Here is a 20,422-nt window from a genome sequence, read left to right on the forward strand (position 1 = left end):
AATTTGCCATCTCTAAAAAATCTTGCAGTGTTCTCCTCTTCATTGCCAGGTATGTGTTTATTTTTAATTTCCTCCTCCAAACTCCAGACATCCTGAAAGGAGCGCAAGTGTTTCTGAGCCTTCCAAATGGTTTTGCCTAGTTACCTCAAATTTCTAAATCTTTTCATATTGAAAAGCTGCTAAGGTCCCCTCTGCTACTCCAATGCTCATGCAAACACACAATCCCATACACCCTTATGCCCCTCTTATATTCAAGACCAAGAGCTGACAAACAAATGCCCTTGGGTCAAATCCAGCCCACTGCCTGATTTCTGTAAATAAAGTTTTAGTGGCACACAGCCACACTCATTCATTCACACACATATTGTCTATGGATAACTTTGTTAGACTCTGGAAGTTGGGGTGGACACCTGATAGCCCACAAAGCCTAAAATATTTATTATCTAAGCCTTTATAGACTCTTGTTGTAGGCACGTGAGGGATATCTCATCCTTTATTTACAAACTCTTAGTTGACGGCATGCATTGCCAGATACTGCCTTCATTTCAACTCCCCAACACCCAGGAGAAACTCCCTATACTCCACTCTACAATCTCACTAAAAGATCTGGCTGGCTTCCTCACTCTTGTTTGGTAAGTAGAAGAAAACTGTATCTCTGGAAAGGTTTTCTCTCCCTACCAATTGTGTGAGATATTATTATTCATCAATGGTATTTTTTTTTTTTTTTTTTTTTTTTTTTTTTACTTCTCGCTTAGAATCCATTTATCCCACAACTTCAACTTCCCATTTCAGTGGGTTTCTTTCTTTCTATCCAAGTGAGAGAATGTGAGGATATTAGTAAGAGGAAAACAGTCCCTCCCTAGCCCACTTTCAACTCAACATAAGCACTGCATCTTTTCTCTTCGGACACAGGCTAGCTTCTTGGAAATAAACCAAATCATTCCGTCCTTGGTACAGATTGTCTAGAAAAGTGGTGTGTGAGCAAGCCCCAGGCCTCCTGTAGATCTCAATTTGAGCCCTATCTCTGGCACCATCCTTTGAATAGGATTTGCCCTTAGCAGATAGTAAAAGTGCTTTAAATGAGGCTAACCTACCAACAAGTCACAGCATCCAAGAAAAATTATCATCAGCACTTGGGGAATATCATGAAAACTCTCTGAGCCTCTCCACTTCTTCCCTCGCTCCACCTCTTGGCCTCTTTCTAGGGATTCACAGCTGCTGCTGCTTCTTCTTCTTCTTCTTCTTCTTCTTCTTCTTCTTCTTCTTTAATGTTTATTTATTTACTCTTGAGAGAGAGAGAGAGCACAAGCCGGGGAGGGACAGAGAGAAGGGGGTAAACACAGAATCCAAATCAGGCTCCAGGCTCTGAGCCATCAGTGCAGAGCCTGACACGGGGCTCGAACTTATAAACCATGAGACTATGACCTGAGCAGAAGTAGGACCCTTAACTGACTGAGCCACCCAGGTGCCCCCTGGATTCAGAGCTTCTAATATCTTCTGGTTCAGTAACTGTGTTCACCTTTTGGACTTGATCAAATTCAGCTTCCCTATTTTGATTCTATGAGTCCCATCCACTCACTCTCCAGAAAGTCCCCCTGGTAGAAATTTTATTGGGATGATCCTCTTAACCAAGCCAGTTCTAGAGCTGGACCCCACCCAGTACCAATGCTTAGCTGCCACCACATAAAAGAACAGCAAAATATTATGCAAAAATCCATCACACAGTCCTTAGGCCAAAATCTGGACTTTATCCCTTTCTAGTTGTATAATTAAAGGAAGTCAAGGCACCTCTCCAAGATTCGGTTTCTCTTCCAGACAATGTAGATATTAATACCTATTCCGTAGGGTTAGTGTAAGGATTGCCAGTAGCAGCAGTTCCTTGCATGAACAAGTACTCCATAAATGGAGCTTTTCATTAGAACACACCGTGAACCTCGTCTCTGTGCCCTAAAGCCAAGGAAAGGTAGAATTCCAAGAGATTATGCTGACAACTACTTTAGTAGAGAGAGAACAGACGCTTTGTTTTTTCTTTCTACATTTTATCTCCAGCTAAGATCTAAAATCTTCTTCTTCCAACATCTTTTACTTTACCACCACCCCACCCCCCTTGCCTGGCTCCTGCGGCCCCTTCATCTCTGCTGTTGAGCATTGTGGCCCAGCCTGCACTCCTCCTTCTTCTTCCCTGATTTACCCAGAGTCCTGACCTTGCGGTCCCACATGGCAAGCAAGCATCCCATGCTCACTCTTCCGGTAGCATGAAAACAACCACACCACATGCAACCGTTTCCAGGAAGTTTCCATTCACGAATGATAAAGAAATGAATACACACAAAGATTTGGCTAGAAGAACATCTCTCACCTCCTTATTTACAATGACAAAAGAAGAGAAGTAAAAGTGAAATCGAAACTGAAAGCAAAAATATAAATGTCCAACTAAAAGAAATGAGTAACTCAGGAAGCCTGGCTCAGTCAGCAGAACATACGACTCTTGATCTTAGGGTTGTGGGTTCAAGCCCCATACTGGGTGTAGAAATTACTTCAAAAAATTTTTTTAAATAAAAAGTTTTTAAATGGAAACTAGTAGCTAAATATGTAATACATCACAACAGAGGCAAAGATAAAAGTTACATCTGATTTCTTCTCAGAAACCATACAAACAAAAGAGAATAGATTGACATATTTAAAGTGTTGAGAGAAGGGTTCCTGGGTGGCTCAGTCCATTAAGCGTCCAACTTCGGCTCAGGTCATGATCTCACAGTTCATGAGTCTGAGCCCCATGTTAGGTTCTGTACTGACAGCTCTGTACTGGAGCCTGCTTCAGCTTCTGTGTTTCCCTCTCTCTCTGCCCCTCCCCCACCAGTGCTTGCTCTCGCGCGCGCGTGCTCTCTCTCTCTCTCAAAACTAACCATTAAAAAAATTTTTTGAAAGAAATTCAAAAAATAAAGTGTCGAGAGAAAAAACCCACTATCCTACAATTCTGACCTTGCAAAATATCCTTCCAAAGTGAAAAAGAACACATGAAAAGATGCCAAACATCACTCGTCTCAGGGAAATGCAAATCAAAACACAGTTAAGATATCACTTCACACCTGTCAGAATGGTTAGACTCAGAAAGACAAGAAACAACAAGCACTGGTAAGGATGCAGAGAAAAAGGAACCTTCATGCACTGTTGGTGGGAATGTAAATTGGTGGAGCCACCAACAGTGGCTGGAAAACATACGGGAAGACAGCATGGAAGTTCCTTAAAAAATTAAACATAGAAATACCAGGTGATCCAGTAATCCCACTACTGGGTATTTACCCAAAGAAAGCAAAAACACTAATTTGAAAAGATACATACACCCCTATGTTTTCTGCAGTATTATATACAACAGCTAAGATATGGAAGCAACCCAAGTGTCCATCCACAGACGAATGGATAAGGAAGATGTGATATATATATATATACATACACATACATATGTATACACACACATATAATGGAATATTATTCAGCCATAAAAAAAAAATGAGATCTTGCCATTTGCATCAACATGGACAGACCTAGAGGGTATAATGCTAAATGAAATGTCAGAGAAAGACAAGTACTATATGATTTTTCTTATGTGTGGAATCTAAAAAACATAACAAATGAACAAACAAACAAAAAGCAGAAACAGACCCATAAATACAGAGAAAAAACTGATGGTTGCCAGAGGCCAAGAGGGTCAAAGACGGGCAAAATGGGTGAAGGGGAGTAGAAGATAAAGGCTTCCAGTTATGGAATGAGTAAGTTACCGGGATAAAAGGAACAGCACAGGGAATATAGTGAGTGGTACTGTAACAGGGCTGTATAGTGACAGAAGGTAGCTACACAGGTGGTGAGCGTGGCATATCATGTAGTTTTGTGGAATCACTTTGTTGTATACCAGAAACTAATGACGTGTCCACTATCATTTTAAAAAATGGAAGGAGAAATAAAGACTTTCTCAGACAAATAAAAACTGAGGGAATGTGTTGGCAGTACATCTGCCTTGCAAGAAATGTTAAAAGAAATGCTTCACAAACAAGAAAAATGATAGGGGTCTGCAATGTGAATGTCCATGAAAAAAAGAAAGAGCACTACAGGAGGAATAAGTGACGCTAATATAAAAATATAATTTTTCTCATCCTTAATTGATCTAACATGTAACGGTTTGTTCAAAATAATAATAGCAACAATGCATTCAATTAGCTATGTCTATATATGCTTCTGTATAAGTGAAGTGAATAACTAATAATACAAGGGACAGAGCAGGGAAGAATTGCAAATATTTTGTTATTTTATGGTACTTGCACTACCCATGAAGTGGTACAGTGTTATTTGGAGGTATACCTGGGTGAGTCGTAAATGCATACTGCGAACTCTAGGGCAACCATTAGAAAAAGTAAAAAAGAAGTGTGAGGGGCACCTGGGTGCGTCAGTCAGTTAAGCTTGGACTCTTGTTTTCAGCTCAGGTCATGATCTCATGGTTCCTGAGTTCAAGCCCCACGTAGGGCTCTGTGCTGACAGTGCGGGGCCTGCTTGGAATTCTCTCTCTCCCTCTTTTTCTCTCTGTCTGCTCCTCCTCCACTCACTCGCTTTCTCAAAATAAATAAATAATCATTTTTTTTAAATGTAACTGACATGCTAAGATAGGAGAGAAAATGGAATCACTTAAAATGCTCAATTAAAATCTTTACAAAGGGCAGAAAAAGAATGGAAGACAAAATAAGAACAAGGAAAAGGAAAAGAAGCAGAAAACACCAGCAAATAGAGTAAATATGAGTCTAGCTATATCAATAATCACCTTGAATGTCAATGGTTTAAATGCACGAATGAGAAGACAGAAATTGTCAGAGTGGATCAAAAACACAACCCCACTATACATTGTCTACAAGAAACCAACTTTAAATGTAAGGACACAAATGAACCAAAAGTAAATGGGTAGAGAAAAAACACACTCTGCTAACACTAATCAACAGAAAGCAGGAATAGCTACGTTAATTTCAGACAAAGCAGACTTCAAAGTAGGAAAGTTATTCATCAGGATAATTATAAAAGGGTCAATTCTCCAAGAATACATAATAATTCTTAACATATATGTGTCTATAAAAAAAGCATCAAAGTATGTGAGGAAAAACCAGTAGAATTGCAAGGAGAAACAGATGAATCCACTATTATATTTGGAGACTCTAAACACCCCTCTGTAGGAAATGGACAGATCCAGCAGACAGAAAATCAGTAAGGACATAGTTGAACTCAATAGAACTATCAATGAGCTAGATATTACTGATACCACAGACTACTTTATCTAACAAAAGAAGAATGTACATTCTTCTCAAGCTCACATAGAACATTCACCAAGATAGACCCCATTCTGACTTATAAAACACATATTAAATTTAAAACAATATAAATCATATAATGTCTGCTCTTACACAGTTAAAACATAAATCAGTATCAAAAAGATAGCAGGAAAACCCCAAAATAATTGATTAAATACCTTTCAAATAACACATGGGTCACTGAAGAATTTTCAAAAGAAATTTATAAATATTTTGACCTAAATTAAAGTGAAAATATAGTATAACAAAATTTGTGGGATGCAATTAAAACGTTGCTTAGAAGGAAATTAATAACATTGAATGAACATATTAAAAAGGAAAAAAAAAAAGACCGAAAATCAATAATCTAAGCGCCCATCTTACAACTAGAAAAAGAAGACAAATTAGATCCAAAGTAAGCAGAAGAAAAGAATAAAAATTAGAACATAAATAAATGAAATTGAAAATAAGAAATCAATAAAGAAAATTAACTAAGCCAAAAGTCGATTCTTTGACCAATAAAATTGATAAGCATCTAGCTAGGATAACTAAGAAAAACAAGAGAAGACCCAAACTACTTTTATCAGAAATGAAAGAGGGGACATCACTACAGATTCCATCAACATTAAAAAGATAAGAAAGAATATTATGAAAAACTCTATGCCCACAAATTTGATAATCTAGATAAAATAGATAATTTCCTTGAAAGACACAATCTAGTAAATTCACCCAAGAAGAAATAGACAATCTGAATAAGTCTATATCTATTAAAGAAATTTAATCAATAATTAATTCCTAAACAGCACTGGGCCCAGGTGGGTTCACTGGTGAACTCTAGCAAACATTTAAAGAAGAAATTAAGCCAATTCTCTACAAGCTCCTACAGAGATAGAAGCAAAGGGAATACTTCTTAGCTCATTCTAGGAGAACACCATTACTCGAATCCAAAACCAGATACCCTTACAAAAAAGAAAAGGAGACACCAATACCTCTCTTAGGCACAGATGTAAATTCTGTTGACAAAATATTAGCAAATCAAATTCAACAATGTATACAAAGAATTACATACCACGACCAAGTGGATTTTATCCAAGGAATGGAAGGCTGGTTCAACACTGGAAAATTAATGTAATCTACCACATCAAGAGGCTAAAAAGAACAGTGAACAAAATCAACAGATGCAGGAAAACCACTTGACAAAATCTGGCACCCATGCATGATAAAAGTTCTCAGCCAACTAGGTATAGATGAGAATGCCCTCGACTTGATAAAGAACATCAATTCAAAACCTACAGCTAACCTCATACTTAGTGATGAGAAACTCAAAAGAACTGACACCACTCAACTTCAAGACTTACAACGAAGCTACACTAATCAGGACAATATGGTATTAGAGGTGCCTGTCTGGCTCAGTTGGAAGAGCATGCAACTCTTGATCTTGCCGTCATGAGTTCATGCCCCACGTTGGGTGTGGAGTCTACTTAAAAAATAATAATAATAATAATAATAACGTTCAAAGTGAATAAATAAAAAATAAGACAATGTGGTATTGGCAAAAGAATACACAAGGAGATTAATAGATCAAAACAGAGAACCTAGAAATAGGTCCATATAAATAGAGTCAACTGATCTTTGACAAAGAAGCAAAAGCAATAGAACGGAGAAAAGATAGTCTTTTTCAACAAATGGTGCTGGAGCAGTAGAACATCCACATGCAATAAAATGAATGTAGACAGAGACTTTAAACCCTTCACAGGGGCGCCTGGGTGGCTCAGTCGGTTGAGCGCCAACTTCGGCTCAGGTCACGATCTCGCGGTCCGTGAGTTCGAGCCCCGCATCGGGCCCCTGTGCTGACAGCTCAGAGCCCGGAGCCTGTTTCAGATTCTGTGTCTCCCTCTCTCTGACCCTCCCCCATTCATGCTCTGTCTCTCTCTGTCTCAAAAAATGAATAAAAACGTTAAAAAAAAAATTTTTTTTTTTTTAAATAAATAAACCCTTCACAAAAATTAACTCAAAATGGATCATAGACCTAAATGTAAAATGAAAACTATAAAACTCCTAGAAAATAAGATAGAAAAAACCCCAGATGACCTTGGGTATGGCAATGACTTTTTAGATACAACACCAAAGGCATAACTGATGAAATAAAAAATGGATAAGCTGGACTTCAGTAAAATTAAAAACTTCTTTTCTACAAAAAAACAATGTCAAGCCATAGACTGGGAGAAAAATATTTGCAAGAGACACACCTGACAAAGGATTATTATCTAAAATATACAAAGAAGTCTTAAAACTCAGCAATAGGAAAATGAATAATCCAGTTAGAAAATGGGCCAAAGACCTGAACAGACACCTCACCAAAAAGATACCCAGATGACAATAAGCATATGAAAAGATGTTCAACATTATGTCATCAGATAATTGTAAGTCGAAGCGACAATGAGAAATCTCTACACATCTACTACTATTGTAGGCCGTAATCCAAAACAGTAACAACACCAAATGCTGACAAGGATGTGGAGCAACAGAAACTCTCATTAATTGCTGGTAGGAATACAAAAAATGGTACAACCACTTTGGAAGACAGTTCAGAGATTTCTTACAAAATTAAAAGTACTCATCCAACACCATTCAACAACTGCACTCCTTGGTATTTACTCAAATGAAATGTCCACGTAAAAAGCTACATACAAATGTTTATAGAAGCTTGAGTCATAATTGCCAAAACTGAGAAGCAACCAAAATGTCATCCAGTAGGTGAATGGATAAACTGTACATCCAGAAAATGGAATAGTATTCCATGCTAAAAAGATATGAGCTTTCCAGCCATGAAAAGATTTGGAGGATTGTTAAATACATATTGCTAAGTGAAAGAAGGCAATCTGAAAAAGCTACAGACTGTATGATTCCCAATATATGACATTCTAACAAAGGCAAAACTATGGAGACAATAGAAAGATTGTAGTTGCCAGTGTTTAGAAGAAAGGGAGGGATGAATAGGTGAGCACAATGAACTTCCAGGGCAATGAAAATACTGTGTTTCCTCCTATAATGGTGGATATATATCATTATGCATTTGTCAAAATCCACAGACTGGGGGCGCCTGGGTGGCGCAGTCGGTTAAGCGTCCGACTTCAGCCAGGTCACGATCTCGCGGTCCGTGAGTTCAAGCCCCGCATCAGGCTCTGGGCTGATGGCTCGGAGCCTGGAGCCTGTTTCTGATTCTGTGTCTCCCTCTCTCTCTGCCCCTCCCCCGTTCATGCTCTGTCTCTCTCTGTCCCAAAAATAAATAAAAAACGTTGAAAAAAAAAAAATTATTAAAAAAAAAAAAAAAAAATCCACAGACTGTACAACACCAAGAGTGAACCCTAATGTAAACTATGGCCTGTGGGTGATAAAGATATGTCAGTGAGCGTTCTTCAAGTGTAAGAAATGTACCGCTCTGGTGGGAGATGTGGATAACGGAGGGAGCTATGAAAGTGTGGGGGCAGGAGAAACAAGGGAAATCTCTGTACTTTCCACCCATTTTTGCTATGAACCTAAAACTGTTCTCAGAAATAAAGTTTATTAAAATGTATTAAAGTGGCCAAAAATAGTTTAAAAATATATAATAATGTATATTCCCACTTTTATTTTGGAATGAAAAACATATGTGTCACACACACACAGATGTAAAGAAAATACACCATTGTAGTAACAGCAATTTTCAATGGGAGACTACAAGGAAATGCAGTTAATGCTTTCCTATTGTTTATCTCTTTGGTTCGTCTTAGGTTTTGATTGTGCACCTACATAGCTGGTGCTTAATAAGTGTTTTTAGAATAAAGGAGTACAGAAAAAATTAGATGCTGAAGGGAGGTCTGGGGACTCCTCACCCTATTTATGGTGACCTTGTTGTCCACACCCCACTGGCCCAACCCCACATACAGAAAGAGAGTATACTGAGCACTACCAACACTCGGTCTGTAGCCTCACTGCAAGGCTTCCACAGTTTATTTCTCTTAGAAACTGGTCAATAAAAGAGCATATATCACTGAAGAACTCAAATTGACAATGAATTCTTTAATGACCATCATATTAGAACCACTGACTGTTATGGCTTTGATCTGAAGATTAAGGACTCACGAGCACTTATCCAATTGTGTGGGCAAGACAAGCCACTAGGGTACAAGAGAAAAATATCAGGATCTATATTTGTATATACAACATCTTACTTTGTACTTGTTTTGTATTGTATAACAGTCATAAGATATTAATACAGTTGACCAGTGAACAACACAGGTTTGAACTGCACTGGTCCATTTACATGTGGATTTATTTTTATAAATACCATACAGTACTGTACATATATTTTCTCTTCCTTACAATTCTCTTAATAACATTTTCTTTTCTCTAGCTTACTTTCTCATAAGAATACAGCATGCAATACATATAACACACAAAATGTTTGTTTATATACAAACTGTATATAAACTGTATTAATTGTTTATGTTATCAGTAAGGCTTCTGGTCAACAGCAAGCTATTAATGGTTAAGGTTCAGGGGAGTCCATGGATATACATGGATTTTTGACTGCATGGGGGTTAGCACCCTAACCCCTGTGTTTCTCAAGGGTCAATTGTACGTATGTTGTGCATGTAATTTATACATATGCACATGTGTACCTATACATAGAGAGAGAGAGACCATGCTCAAAAAATTTTTGCATAGAGGTGTACAATAAAAGAAGCCTATAGACCTGGTCCAGGCCCTTCATTTTAGAAAGGAGGAAGCTAAGTCTCAGAGAGAAGGGAGGTGAGTTGCCCAAGCTGGTTAAAGATTGGGTCTCCAAGTTGAGACTGCTAATGCTTTATCCTCTCGGTTTAGTTTCTGTTTGTTGCTTTGTTTATTGTTTGTTTGCCTCATCTCATTGGTTTTTGATGGAGTAGAACTGGTTTTTCAAAGCCACATAAGTCCAGGTTAAGAGTACAGATAAACTTTGGGGTGCCTGGGTGGCTCAGTCAGTTAAGCGTCTGACTTCAGCTCAGGTCATGATCTCACGGTTCATGGGTTCCAGCCCCGTGTCGGGCTCTGTGTGGACAGCTCAGAGCCCGGAACCTGGTTTGGCTTCTGTGTCTCCCTCTCTGTCTGCCCTTCCCCTGCTCACACTCTTACTCTTTCTCTCTCTCTTGAAAATAAATAAACATTAAAAAAAATTTTTTTCTAAAAGAGTACAGATAAACTTTAACATTCCATCTTCCTATAAGTTTAACTTTTAAAAAGTGCTTACACACATAAATGGACTTCTGCCTCTTCTCAAAAATGGAGAGCTGAGCTGCCAGTCATAGCCTGCATTCTCAGGCAGGCTGCCCTACTCCTAGTAAGCTCTATCCACTGTCTCACAGGAACATTATCGGCAGGAATAACGCCCAGGGGAAATTAATCATAAAGAGAATCAGCTATAGAAATCACTGACAGAAAAACATCACGGACAGTCCCCTGGCCGTCTTAGACATTACTTACAAGAGCTGTCAGCAATACCCTGTCTCCAGGGACCATTACTTTGAGGGAACCCTGCCAATCGCAGCATTACTTGGAAGGTATGTTTTTTTATGTTCCTCAAATGCCTACTGTCAAACTAAACCAAAGTTCTGAAAGGTTTCAAACACTTCCAAGTTTGGGTAAGTTAATATAGTTCCTGATTCGAGTGTGGCCTGGGGGCCAGGTACCCAAGAGCCTTTTCTCCCAGCCTAAGTGCGGACTTTGGTTTGTCATAGCAGCTTTGAAAAATTCATACACTCCAGGGATTCTGACGATGTGGAGAGGACTTTATAAACCTAGAATTCTATTTCCAGCTGTCTTCTCTTGCATGGGGTAAGGAGGAGAACTTCAGCTTCTCTGTATCGTTTTGAAAATTTTCCACCCAGGAGCAAAAAGGCACAGGACAAATGATTAAAAAAAAAAAAAAAAGGTAAGAGCCACAACTTGCCCGTTTCAAATGCTCTCCTCCTACACCCAGAACCCCTACTGACTTCACAGAGGAAACAACTTGCACGAAAGTGGCCCATGTGGGAAACAGGGGACTAGAAATGACCCACGGCTCCTGACTGGGAGTTATCAATAGACCCATGTAATCATAATGTCATTACTTTGTTTTCACTGGATGACAGAGTTTTTGCAGTATCATTTGCTCTTGGCAGACCATATATCATCATTCTCCTCCCCTTAGGAATTTCTTCGCTGCAAGAAAAACTCTGGAAACCATCTTGAGAAATGGTGAAAAATACTTCCTTTTCATTTACAACTGCTTTTTTATGCACTTACTGTCAAAAGTTATAAACGAAAAGTTATGTGAGCCAACCAGGGAGGATTTGGGCAGTATGAATGCCTATCAGAAGAAAAAAATCTAGGTACATTATTCAACAAGGTGTTTACAGGTAGCTCCAGAACCACAATATAAACACCCAATCATACCTCAAATATGGCATTTGTCATTCAAAGTATAACTCAGAGACCTTTTTTTACTTTTATTCTCCCACACAGTTTGTTGTAGAATCTCTTCATAATTTATGCATTTATTAACTAAACTTATTTCCTTAAGGTGGGGGTTAATAAGGAGGTATGCTGTAGACAAAGCATACTGTGAGTTTATCAAGACATTTTTTTAAAAATCTCTTTTAGTAACTTTGCATTCAACTTGAAAAAATAAGGATTTTGCAGCAACTCTTTTCATAGGCTGGGCAACTGTTCTCCAACTGCTCTGAATAATGGGCTGGCGGCAAGATGGAGGAAAGTGCTAGAGGTGTGGCAGAAAGTTCTGTCCTTGCCCTGCATGACAGTAACACATCAGGAGCAGACACCAGGGTCAGGCTCACCGAATTAAAATAAAATAGCAGCCTCCCTGTCTGGAAAGAAGGAGTCAGAACTCAGAAAAATGGACTCTGGACTCAGAAAAATCTGTTTGAATTCTGGCTCTCCTACTACAAAAGCATATGATGTCCATGTAAGTCAAGGAAATTAACTAGCCTAATATACTTTGCCACGACCATATCCCATCTGGAGCACTGTGTTCAGTTCTGTGCACCACATTGTTTGAAAGAATATTTATAAAATATAGTAAAACCTGAAAAGTAAATCAGAAGGGTGAAAGGCTTACATAAGAGAGGGCTAAAGAAGGCAGGAATGATAAGGCTAAAAGAGAGAATTTTAGGAAGAATGCAATTGCCCTCAAACATATAAAGGGCAGTGAAAACTCAAAGAGTAATCATGACTAATATGTGCTGAGTACTCAATATGTGTAGTCACTGTTATTCACATTCTGCAGGTGAGAAAGCACAGGCCCAGAGGCCGAGTTATATGCTCACAGTCACATAATTTGGATGGGTGGAGCCAGAGCTCATCCCAATAGTCTGGCCCCAGGTATAGGGGAGATATGAAAGCTATACTCCAAATACTTTGTTTTGGTTTTTTTCATTTTTTATTATTTTTTTAAGTAAGCTCTATGCCCAAAATGAGGCTCGAACTCATAGCCCTGAGATCAAGTGGCACATGCTCTACCCACTGAGCCAGCCAGGCACCCCTCCAAATATTTCTAATCTCTGTCTTACAGGATCATAGAAAGATTGCACCCTCCCAATTCTTTTGGACACAGGTTAGTGATTTGCTCTGGCCAGTGACATGTGAACCTAACTTCATGTCATGTTCACATGTCATGTTCACAACTTCAGCATGGGAGTTCCAGAGCCTATGAGCAACACGCCCATGTTCTTCCTAACATGAGAGCATAGAGGTGAAACCTCCATCAGTCTAGGTCCCTGGGGGGAAATGATGGGCAGAGCTGCCCTGTGACCCATGGTGGACAAGTAACAGGAGCAAGAAATCAACTGTGACTGTTTCGTTAAGCCACTGAGATGTGGGGATTGCTTGTTACTGTGGCAATACCCAACTTTTCTGACAGATAAACAAACCCACATGCTTCAAGTCATTAAAATACCTCAGAAATTTAAAAAAAAAAAACCCTCTATTCTTATATTTTAAAAGGTCAGAACCAAGAATAGTTTATAGAAACCACAAGTAGGCAGATTTGGGTTTAATTTAATTTTTTTAAAGTGACGTTTTCTGAAAGCTGCTTCACAAGGTACACGCTCACTGAAAATGGTGGTATTTAAATAAGAGGCCAAAAGGGACAGCTGGCTGGCTCAGTCAGTAGAGCATGGGACTCTTGACCTTGGGGTCGTGAATTCAAACCCCACATTGGGCCTAGAGTTTACTTCTAAAACATTCAAAACTAAAATATAAAAAATAAATAAGTGAGAGACCAGACAATCATTCTGCATCTGTGTAGCAAAAAATATGGATTCATTAAGGAGGTTTAATATACCAACCATTTCTGGAACACCTCCAGTGTTCCAGGCATTTCAGCTATAGTGATAAATCCAAACACACAGTCCCTTCCCTCAAGGAAATAGCCATCAAGAACAGAAGTAGATAAGGTCTGCTGACTCTTGTAGCAGTGTGATTCAACCAAATTAGAGATAATAACAGGGCCTGAATGAAGCTGACAGCAAGCCTGAACTTACAAATAACCATGTAGCACTAGAAATCCTGCTGATGCTTAAGTTGTATTATTATTTTTCAATTAGGAGCCAAAAGTATAGGGTTTGCAAAAGGAAAGAAAACGAAGAGAATGTCTGGGTTTAAAGGAGGAACATTTTCCCTTTCTCTAGTTACCATCCTTAAATCTTGCAAACCAGGCATATTATCTGGCTTACATCAGGGGTGTTCCAGCAAAGGGAATAGCACTGACTCACAGCAATTGTTACCGACCTTTTCCATCACTTTTCCCACCCCTTAGAGTCAGGAAGGGAACATTTCAATAGGGATCAGCTCAGACCTGAAGAGAGGCGATAATCTTCCTGGAACGCCATTCTTAAGTTTAGAAATCAGCCACAGCTTTTCCAAAATATCCGAAGTTTTTCCTAAAAGGGTATTTGAGCAGGGCCTACAGGGATCCCATACTCTAAGGATGATATGAAAATCACCAACTAAACGAGTGATTCCAAGGGGCACGGACATTGTTTCCCAAAGGTGTCTTTACACAATACTAACTTCAGTGCTTTCTTTCCCTAGTGGTATCAATAATTAAAGCTTTGTTTATTTTTTTAAACTTCCCAAAATGAAACAGTGCAGAGATATGCCTTCCTTTGACTGCCTCACTGCATTTGAATGGAAAAACATCTAAAACTTGGGTAAGCATTAACTGTAATTGCTCTGGGGCAGACATTTCCATTTTGGGTTATTATTCATACCAGTATTCACAGAGAATAATATATGTGGATGGATTTTGCAGCCATTATCTACACAAGAGTGACGTATCTGATTACTATTGTTCCCCAACTCAAAAGCGTCAGTTTGAACTTCGAATACTCCAGCCCTGCCCAGACCCTGAATTTTCTGAACTACAGTTCTGATTTTCTATGAAATAAACAAATAGATGAGAGCAGGCTGGATTTCAGGGCCATACCTTCAGCCAGTTCAGGGTGTCACGAGTTTCTCAAAAACACACATACAGAAGAAATTGGCTTTGGCACATGGAAAAGCAGCAGAGAATTTGCAGCTTGTGCTAGTTTAAAGTGCACCCTTAATACTCTTGCCTGTTTTCAAAAATAAGTGATAGTCTTCCAGAGACAGCTGGATCCCTGTGGTACCCAGTCTTGCAACAAGCTTTGTACACAAATGTACACTTTACAAACACAGATGTGAAATGTCGACCTAGGACAGAAGAGAGGCACGCAGATGAGGGTGTTTAGTCTAGTGCCTCCGCACCCGAAAGTTTCAGGGACAGAGCTGATGTTTAAAGAGTGAGAGGGGGGACCGCCCATCCTGTACGTTCATCCGGGGACTATGGAGATGACCCCCATCTTCCTAGCGCCAGTGTGCCCTCTGCCCTGGTGACCCGGGTTGAGATTTAATCGAGGGCCAGAGTGGGGCCAAGACAATTGTGCCAGTGGTTACTCAGACGGAGAGAAGGGCTAGAAATCACTAAGCCTTCCTGGCTGGCCCGGCTGACACACCCACCCAGACCCGCCGGCCCGGGGGTGCTGCAGGGAAGCGGGGGAAACCCGCGCACCCGGGTCCCGCGCCCACGAAGATGCTGCAGTTAGGAACCCGCGCGAATATCGGTCCGGGCTGAGAGGTCGCGCTACGCTCAGCAGAGGATGCCCTTCACCTCCCTGTCCCCCTTCCCCCGAGCTGAGTGAGCGGGAGAAAGTTGTGCCCGGGCCGCGTCGCCCCGGGCTGCTAAGGGAGCGAGGGCGGGAGGAGGAGAGCCGCGGGCCCCCTTACCTTGTCCTTGGGGCCGAGGTTCTGCAAAACCTCCTTGCCGGTGGCGCTCCGGATCTCCACCCCGGCGGGCGCGGGCGACGCGGGCGACGCGGGCGCGGGCTCCCTGCCCTCCTCCCGGCCTTGGCCCCGGCGCGGGGTGTCCCCCTCCACTCCCGGCCGGCTCCCGGAGCCGCGGCCGCTGCCCTGGCTGCTCCGGGGAGTCTTCGCGCCCCGCTGCCCCACGCTCAGGGCATCGAAATCCAGCGTCTTGCTCTCGAAGGCGCCCTCCACGTTGCAGAACATGCCGCCGTACTTCTGCCGCGGGACCTGGTCCGTGGTGCCCGGCCTGGCCAGGTACACGGGCAGATCGTCCTCGTGGGAGCTGTCCCAGCCCCTCCGGCCCGAGGCCATGGTTCAGGCGCACGGCGGGCCCGCGGCTTTGCTCCCCCAGAGGCGGAAAGGGCAGCCGCCGGCAGCGTGCTCCGAGCCACAGTGACTGGGGCGGGAGGAGGCGCCTGAGCGTTCGCGCCAGAGGCGGCAGTGCAGCTCCGGTTGCTGCCAGTCCCCAGCCAGCCAGCGAGCGCGCGGCGCAGGGGCCGGGGCAGCGGCGCGCTCCGGCTCGGGACCTGTCGCCCGCCCGCCGCCCCTCGGCGCGCACCCGACCCTAACGTGGCCTCGCAGGGTCGCGCGGCCTGGGGGCCCCTTGGAAAGTAGAAATCCCAACTTGGCGCGCGCGCACACACAGGCACGCACGCTTCCCGCTCACCCAGCGGCCCCCAGATTCACACTCAAGAACTCGCCTCTCTCGCACAGGCACAGAAACCCTCTTTCACCCACAGTGACTTCCGAGTGTGCCTCTCAAACACAAACCTCTCTGCCCCGCTCGTGCACGCAAACCTAGTGGGCTCAGGTGTGTTCGTGTCAAAGCCGCGCTCTGATTTACAACAACACGCACCCACACAGATGTACCAGACTCACAATCCTAGACTTTGCTTACCCATAATCCCAGATTTGTCTCCTCCTCATCTTAGAATTATCTCACAATTGTCCCCGCTTCTAGAATCTGCCTCACAAACCTGCACCCTCAAATAAAGTACCTCTGAATCGGTACCCTCTTCGCTGACGATCACAAAAGCCTGTAATTGACTCACAGACAAATCTACCCTCGAACCATTCTCACCTCATATTTAGCACCCTAGATTTTGCTTTTTAAGCACCCATAATTTGCCTCCCAGACAATTACATTACAGGTCAAAGGCATGCACAGGTCCCTGGGTTGTGCCTTGCAGAATACTTCCAATACCCTGTCCTCATACAACCAACCCATCGCTAATACCCCACAAACTGACTCAAGCTCAGGTTTATGCCAGTCAGAACCCTCCACATGGACTCACACATCAGCTAAGATTTACCTCAAAAATACACAACCAAAGACTTTGCCTTGCGCATTACCTCAATTCCACACAGATTTTGCTTATGTATATGCCTGCTCTCACAGCCTCATTCTCTTCCCCCTTGTCCACCCACATATACTCTAACCCAGACTTTGCCAGTAAACACAGAGTCCTCGAACCTGCAGAGCTCGTATGGTATCTGCACACAGAGCCTAAATCAAGAATCTTCAGCGCCCACGTTAAACTAGGCCCCCTTTCAGAATTTCACTCCTTTAGTCATTCATCCAGTGTGAACTGAAGGCCTGCTGTGCTCTTCGCAAGATACTAAAGGGACAGTGTTTAACAAGGCAGATGGGGGCCTGTCCTCACCAAGAGTGTAGTCTCCAGCCACCCACCTAGGGAGCACAATCGATCACTATTCCGCATGACATACTAAACTTTATTTTCTGAACCCCGCCACTACATCATAGACTTCACGAAGTCCAAGAGCTGGTCTGTTTAGTTTACTATGAAATATCTTGAGTCCAGAACATCTGCAGGCACATAATAGGAGCTCCGTAAATCCTTTTTGAATAAATGGTAATGATAATAATAACAAGTGCAGCAACAGGGAACATTTATGGAGCTGTTGCTGTGTGCCAGTCACTACTGTAATTGTGTCACATATAGTAACTCACTTAAAGCTCATCAGCATATGGCAGGCTTCTTTGTGCACACAGACACTATCTTTGAAGGCATCTGCAATCAATTTGGTCGAATGAAACTTGCAACCGCAATTTTGGAGAGTAACTAGGATATTGGAAAACGGGGTTTCGACAGCAGGATCGTGACAGTCTTGAAAAGTTGGGGGATGAGGTTGACCTGAACTCTGATCACAGACAAGTATGTCGACACAGGTTTTACTTGTCCCCCATCCCCATGAGGAGAAAGACGCTTGTTTCATTCACTGCATGTGCTCTATCACATTATTCCTGATTTCTTTAGCAGACTGCCTCTGGGAAGCTGCCTCCTTCTTAACAAATGCTGGTGGCTGACAGACCCAGAAATTCATGTGACAGATTGGTAATATAGGCTCTTCCATCCCTCTTTGCTCACACAGGTTACTTCCTTCCTCTTCCCCGTTGCTTTCAAACTCTTCTTCACTCATTAACTCATTTACAGACTTTTAGGGGGACACTTGCTATGTGTCCAGCATTGTCCTGGGTTCCCTGCTCTGTGGAACATAATTCTAATAGGGGCAAAGAGATGATAAATAAGAAAGATCAGGTCAGATTGTCAATCATAAGAGTTATGAGACACAACATAGAGAAAAAGATAGCCCACTTTGAATTTTTTTAACGTTTATTTTTGAGAGACTGAGAGAGACAGAGCATGAGTGGGGGAGGGGCAGAGGGAGAGGGAGACACAGAATACGAAGCAGGATGCAGGCTCTGAGCTGTCAGCACAGAGCCCGACACGGGGCTCGAACCCACGAACCACGAGATCATGACCTGAGCTGAAGTCGGACACTTAACCGGGTGAGCCACCCAGGGGCCCCTAAGATAGCCAACTTTTAGATTGTTTGGTCAGGAGAGTCTTTCCTCTCTGACTCCTCACAAACACCACGGGCACCAGCACGGTGCCCCATCAGCAAGGGCAACAATAAAGATATTAGCTAACATTTATTAGGACTTTATTCTGTGCCAGGCTCAGTGCTAAGGACTTTCCATACACTATCTTAAATTCTGATTAGTAATCTCTTAATTAATAATACTACAAGTCATGTACTATGATTTCTGTTTTACTAGCAAGGAGGCTGAGGGTCTGAGTGAGTGCCCAGGTTGTGACAGAACCATAACTAGAAGGAAGATATGTGCAAAGAGTCTGAAGTTTCCTTTGAGAGGGGAACATTCTGAATGTAGATGCGTGCCTGTCTGTGCTTAGGTGTGTGGGCGCTTGGGCATAGATAAGCCCTATCGCTGCAGCCACGTTGCCTCACAACTATGTCTGTTGCAATGCATAAGCTCCATAATTACATTTGTTGACAAAACATCACATCTGAAAGTCAACAGCTGCATATACACATATGTGTTTAATTAAGAGAGCAAAGCAGCCTTTAAAAGAAGACTAAAATGGGAACGGCTGATGAGACTCCATCCAACTCTGCAACTATGTGGCCTTAGGTCGAGTGTCTTACTTAACTTCTTGATGTCTTTCTGTTTCATATTTGCCTCACCCACCTAACGGGATTGTAAGGATTTCATTCCTTGAATAAGCCATTGTGTTAAGAATTTCACATGCATTGCCTTAACCTTCACAACAACTCTGTAAATGTGGTGTGATTACTATCCTCATTTTACCAGGGGAGAAAATGAGGCCTACACAAGTTAAGTTTCTTGCCCAAAGTATCACACTAGCATTTCAAGCTAGAATTCTTTTCCTTGATAGCTGGTCCAGAGACTGTGCTCCTAAAAACCACCCCACGACACAGCTCTGTTCTAAGGATTCAGAGAGGTAATAACGGGAACACCAGAAGTAAGGTGTTAACAAATTGAAAAATCCTAAGTGTCCCAGCTGTCTGGGGGCAAAGGTAAACTTTAAGACAAACACTCACATAAAAAAATATCCCGCCAGTGTCCTCCTAACAAAGGCATCATAGTTGCATGAACACCTGCTGATTTTATCATGTCTGTCTCTAGCAAGGTAGAGGAAGCATTACTTATGACAGTCACAAACATAAGGGCAGCTATATGTCTATGGCCACCTCAGGTCACTCTTTCCAGCGAAGGGTTTATCTAAAACAATGCGCAAATAGCAAGCTATTTCTATAACACGGACAGCAAAATAGAGCTTTCAGCTTGTCACACAGGAGATAAAATTTGCACTTCCTGTAACTCTGTAGTAAATGACTTGCCACTTTGCATTGACATGACTTGTTATGTGAGCCCATGGCATATCCAATTATAACTTGAGGGAAATGTATTCTGGAGGCATCTTCTATTACCTATAGATCAGTGGAAGGCAGAGACTCCTCTATAGTAAGCAATGTGTGCACGTGCAATCCTGATACAGCATAGAGTGTCTTTTATGGAAAATAAATTGTGCTGAATTCTTACAAAGCAAAAATCTATCCAACAGAAGATACGATATTCATACTAAGGTGGTGACTCCATACCTAAAATAAGGGGAGAATAGAGGATTTACACAGTTTACCTTGACTCAACGGTGAACTTAAATATTTCTGATCAAAACCCATCCCATCTTTTCCATCCTTGAATTGCAGGAATTTGAACCTCAGTTATTTCTATCCCATTTTAAGGGTACAGAGATGGGAAACATCATTTTTCACCCTTCAGATGACATATATGTATGAGGCAACCTTTGCAAGATATTCAGCACTCTGCCTGACACACAATAGAT

The 20,422-nt window shown here is 41.8% G+C and overlaps 1 protein-coding gene across 1 annotated transcript in view; it reads right to left on the bottom strand.

The window, feature by feature from the left end:
• The window catches only part of DPYSL3 (dihydropyrimidinase like 3), a 111,276-nt gene extending 95,153 nt beyond the window's left edge, over window positions 1-16,123 (bottom strand). Inside the window, exon 1 of the mRNA XM_042938643.1 lies at window positions 15,651-16,123. Coding sequence (XP_042794577.1) covers window positions 15,651-16,040 — 390 coding nt within the window. The 5' untranslated portion in view covers window positions 16,041-16,123. The remainder of the gene's footprint in view (window positions 1-15,650) is intronic.
• Window positions 16,124-20,422: the final 4,299 nt, after the last annotated feature.

The sequence above is a fragment of the Panthera leo genome, chromosome A1 (assembly GCF_018350215.1).
Source record: "Panthera leo isolate Ple1 chromosome A1, P.leo_Ple1_pat1.1, whole genome shotgun sequence".
Taxonomy (NCBI): Eukaryota; Metazoa; Chordata; class Mammalia; order Carnivora; family Felidae; genus Panthera; species Panthera leo.